General features: G+C 39.2%; 1 protein-coding gene across 1 annotated transcript; it reads left to right on the forward strand.

Annotated features, from left to right (window-relative positions):
* Positions 1-4,624: 4,624 nt before the first annotated feature.
* LOC102822565 (cytochrome b-c1 complex subunit 8-like) lies at positions 4,625-4,927 on the forward strand. The gene has a single exon (XM_006862993.1). The coding sequence runs from the start codon at positions 4,625-4,627 to the stop codon at positions 4,925-4,927; it is 303 nt and encodes a 100-aa protein (XP_006863055.1).
* Positions 4,928-5,249: the final 322 nt, after the last annotated feature.

Genomic DNA, 5,249 nt, shown 5'->3' on the forward strand with positions numbered 1-5,249 from the left:
TTGGTTTGTTTTGTCTAAATCACCAAGTCCCTTCTATCCATATAGCAGGATGAGGTTAATGTTCTAGTTCTTTCTTTAGTCACCCAACAAGAACAAATATCAAATCTCCTCAATTCTAAGGAACATAGTTTGGGTTTAGGATTTTTTTTTTAATGATGACAAAATGTGAATGTATTTTATAAATCAATGCTTATTTTTATAGTGGTGGAGGTTTTTGTTTTTGCTTTTCCATAAAGCTATTATTATATTTCACTAAGTCTAATGACAGCTACACCTGGAATCCTGGTATGACTCAACAGCACTTAACAGCAGCAACAACAATGACAGCTACCGTGCTAACCAACTGAAAGAAATTCATATTCATGTCTGTCTTAGGCTAGGTTTTCTAGAGAAGCAAAACCATTGAAACATATGTATGTATATATATATAGAGAGAGAGAGAGAAAGAAGTTTATTATCAAGAGAAAAACATAATTGCAAAGTCACAGGTCCCCAGCGGAAGAGAGAGAGTCCCTCCAGCCTGTCCATTATATTGGGAATAGGCCACACCCCCAAGAAAGCATTCCTTCAATTGATTGGTTGCTCATGGCTGCTCATCATAGAGCTAACTCTGCCTGTATTAGGTTTCATCACCATGGGAATAAGCACACCTCAACTGCTAAACCTCTGGAAATCCTGGCCTAGTCAAGTTGACACAGAACCATAACCATTACAGTTTACATTACAAAGAAAGGTGGTTCAATAGAATGTGGAATTTTACAAGCAGTAGCATTAATATTACACACAAGTAAAATGTTATTTTACTTGTGTACACCTGACCCAAGCCATGATATTTTCAATAACCTCATATGCATGCAAAAGTTGCATAGTGAATAAGGAAGATCATAGAAGAATTGATGCAATTGAGTTATGGTGTTGGAGGAGAATATTAAAAGTACCATGGGCTGAAAAAAGAACAAACAGGTCTGTGTTGGAAGAAGTACAGCCAGAGTGCTCCTTGGAGGCCAGGATAGCCAGACTTCATCTCTCATACTGCCAACATATCATCGGAGAGGGATATCATGTTTGGCAAGGTCAAGAGTCAGAGAAAAAGAGGAAGATGGTTTGGCAGAGTGGCATCATCAATTGACTCCAGCGTAACAACAATTGTGAAGTTGGCCCAGGACTGGAAAGTGTTTAATTCTGTTATGTATAGGGTCGCTTTGAGTCGGTACTGACTCAATGGCACCTAACAATAACACAAAAATTTTTTATTGAAGACAGTTCAACAATGGTTGTATCAGTGTATCAACAGGGAACTGCCAAAAATTCAAACCAGATTCAGAAGAGGATGCAGAACAAGGAATATCATTGCTAATTCCAAAGGAATCTTGGCTGAAAGTAGAGAATACCAGAAAGATATTTACCTGTGCTTCATTGACTACACAAAGGCATTCAACTACGAGGATCACAACAAATTGTGGATAACATTACAAAGAAAGGGGATTTCAGTACACCTCATTGTGCTCAATCAGAATGCATATGTAGACCAAGAGGAAGACATTTGAGTAGAACAAGGGGCTATTTCATGGTTTAAAATCAGAAAAGGAATGATTTAAAGCTGTGTCCTTTCATCATAATTACTCTATCTGCGTGCTGAGCAAATAATCTTAGAAGTTGGATTTTGTTGTTGTTCTTGTTAAGTGCCACTGAGTCAGTTTCAACCCATAGCAACCCTGGATAGGGTTTCCGAGGAGCAGCTAGTGAGCTTGAACCACTGACCTACTGGTTCAAACCAGCTTTGCAATCCAGCACACTAACCCACAGTACCACACCAGGACTACCAGATGAAAAAGAATACAACATCAGGATTAGAGGAATACTCATTAACAACATGTGATATACACAACCTTACTTGCTGAAACCAACGAGGAATTGAAGAACAAAGAATACAGTCTTCAATGTGACTTCAACCTCAACATAAAGAAAACAAAAGTCTTCACAACTGGGCCAATAAGCAACATCGCAATAAACAGAATAAAGATTGAAGTTGTTCAACATTTTATTTTACTTGTATCCACAATCAACACCCATGGAAGCGGCACTCAAGAAATTAAACAATGTATTGCATTGAGCAAATCTACTGCAAAAGACCTCTGTAAAGTGTTAAAAAGAAAAGACTAAGGTGCACCTGTTCTCATATGCATGCTAAAGCTAAACAATGAATAAGGAAAACCAAAGAACTGATGTATTTGAATGATGATGTTAGTGGAGAATATTAAATAAAAACACCATGGACTATCAGAAGAGTGAACAAATCAGTATTGGAAAAACAACAATCAGACTGCTCCTTAGGACCACAGCCAGAATGTTCCATACTTTGGCCATGTTATCAGAAAGGACCAGTCCCTAGAAAGGACATAATGCTTGGTAAAGTGGAGGGTCAGAGACAAAAAGGAAGACTTTTAAGGATGCAGATTAACACACTGCCTACAAAAATGGGATTAAGTAGAGCAATGATTGTGAGAATGGCTCAGGAGTCTGCACTGTTTCATCTGCTGCATATAGGCTCACTATGAGTCAGAACTGACTCAATGACACCTAACAACAATAAACACACCTATCTATGGTAGGATGATGCATCATTATGTTATAAATCATAAGAAGTAATAAACAACGGAAATTAAATTATGACAAAATGTTTTTATAATCTTATCATTGTTTTAGTTTAAATTTATTGAAAGTGGGTCTTTTTTGTTTTGTTTTGTTTTGTTTTGAATTGCAATGGTATTTTATTTTAAATAATCACAAGATTTGACACTTCAAATAAAAGATACCACTAATAAATAACAAAAGTGGAAATGCTTGTTATCAAAGTTACAACAGACATAATGTTCACTTCACACAGAATAAAGCTCTAAACATACCAAACAAACCAATCCTTAACTGGGGTATGGCGTGCAAATGCAGCGTTCTCACTGTGGACTCACAGAAGAGCTGCTGGTTCTACGTAGTCAGAAGTCAGGTGCACAACTAGCTCTAGCACAGGTGTGCTGCAGATTCAGTTGTCTACAGTTGTAATAATCTACGAGAAATACTAAGGAATGTCCCCCTGGAGAAAAATTAAAATTTGAAGGTTTCTTTCTTTAATTACCAGTAACCAGTATATATTTAGTTTTCCTACAAACAGCAGAATTAAGTTACACATCTAATGTTACTTGGGACTACCTCCTGACTAGAATTCATGCTCTCAGTCTGTCAGATGTGCAGGTTAGAGAATACTTAACACCTGAGGAGAGTTAAAGGAGCACACATTTCTCAACAGGACTGTCAGTAACTCCCAGCTCTTCACAGAGAATGGTTATGCCATCTAAACGAAACCAACAGTTTTGTGTATTCAAATGCTTTTCTTGACCTTAACATTTTAGTCACTAGAAATGAAATGTATTACCTACCTTGTAGAGAGGTACTATACATAATAAACGGGCAAAGAACAAAAAAATGATGAAAAAAACACTAATCCTCCTAAACATGGCCATGCCCATCTTTTGTGTCTACTTCATACATTCCATCCATCCCCCCAGAAAGTGTTTTTGAAGATTAATTCAGACATAGATTTTTCTTATACCACTCTTGGGATTACATTAAAAAGAAAGATTAAGTGAAATAAATTGGTTACAATTTTCCTAAAACTTTTACACATTTGGAATCCAATCCTTCTGCATCATTTTTCAATTCAGAGTCACTAATGTTCATGTTAAGGAGCTCTGGTAGCGTAGTGGTTACGAATCGGGCTGCGAGCAGCAAGGTCAGCAGTTCAAAACTACCGTTAGTTCCGCGGGAGAAAGATGAGGCGGTCTGCTCCCGTAAAGATTTACAGCCCCGGAAACCCTGAGTAGGGTCACTATGAGTCGGAACCGACTCCACGGCACACAACAACAACAACAATGTTCGTGTTGGTAAAACATAACTATCAAATTGCTACAATTTGATGAACTGGACCTTTGCTTATGGATGCAGAAGTTCAAAATTCCAACCAAAATGAAAAGATTTTTAACATGAAGGATCAAGCCTGTTTTCTCAGTGCACTGGGCTGATTGCTGTTGTTGTTAAGTGCCATCAAGTCTATTCTGACCCATAGCGACCCTGTATAGAGTTTCTGAGGAGTAGCTTGAACCACCAACACTGCAGTTCAAATGGTTTTGCAGTCTGGTGCATTAACCCACAGTGCCACGCTGGGTTGATAGGAACAGGCAATTTAGACACTGGATATCAAAAATGGGAGGCTATAAAGACACAAAGTGGCTGACATACAAATTTTTGTGAGTGTGTTTAGTTTCAGAATTAGAGGGGTAACTTAGAATCCTACTAAATAGTTTTCCTCTTTTCCAGATGGATCTGGTGAAAGGGATTGGGGGATGATGTTGATAGGATTTTATGATTCAGTTGTGAATAATTGTTAGCAGGATTAATTTCTATATCACAACTGTAGAAAATGTGTAACCAAAAGTGGGGTGGGGGTAGTTAATCTTTCATTTCAGGGGTGATCCCACGACCATCAAGAAGGAAGAGCATGGCCTACCGGAAATGACAGATGGACTTCGTTGGACCCTGAGACTGTGGAGGGCGAGGCGCCGCCACAACGATGGGCCATGACTTTGGGAACCTAAGGCGGATGCTGCATGTGATTACCTACGTCTTGCTGCCCTTCCAACAGCGCGCCTTCCTGAACTACTTCAGCAAGGGCATCCCCAACATGCTGTGCCACACCCATACATCTGTCCTGCGCGTGGTGCCCCTGTTTTACCTTGTCTATACCTGGGGGACCAGAGTTTTTGAGAAGTCCAAGAGGAAGAATCCAGCCACCTATGAAAATGACAACTCACTTGGATGGTTTCCTATCTCTGAAAGACCCTTCTCTGGGAGAGGAGTTTATCCAGTGTCTTGAAGACACAATAAAATAGAGCGGGGGGGGAAATAAGGAAGAGCATGAGTGGAGCATGAGACCCTACCGAGAAACTCAGTGAGAGCAGAGACAGAGGCAGAGGCTATGGCATAGAGAGATGGAGTGGCGCAGATCTAGGCCCATGAACTGAGAGAAGCTGTGTGCCTGCGTGCAGGAGGCTGACTACAAAATATGCCCTTTGGATATTTAAATGAATATATATTTTTGTTTTGTATGTGTACATCGAATATTTTTGCTTTGTTGATTTTTTTTTAAATAAGATGTAAAAGGAAAGCCAAAGGGAGGAAGCAGGATAACTGTTGTT

The sequence above is a fragment of the Chrysochloris asiatica genome, unplaced genomic scaffold (genome assembly GCF_000296735.1).
Source record: "Chrysochloris asiatica unplaced genomic scaffold, ChrAsi1.0 scaffold00052, whole genome shotgun sequence".
Taxonomy (NCBI): domain Eukaryota; kingdom Metazoa; phylum Chordata; class Mammalia; order Afrosoricida; family Chrysochloridae; genus Chrysochloris; species Chrysochloris asiatica.

What these genes read in the sequence shown, in the direction of transcription:
- LOC102822565 (XM_006862993.1), top strand. Translation starts at nt 4,625, where the DNA reads ATGGGCCATGACTTTGGGAACCTAAGGCGGATGCTGCATGTGATTACC.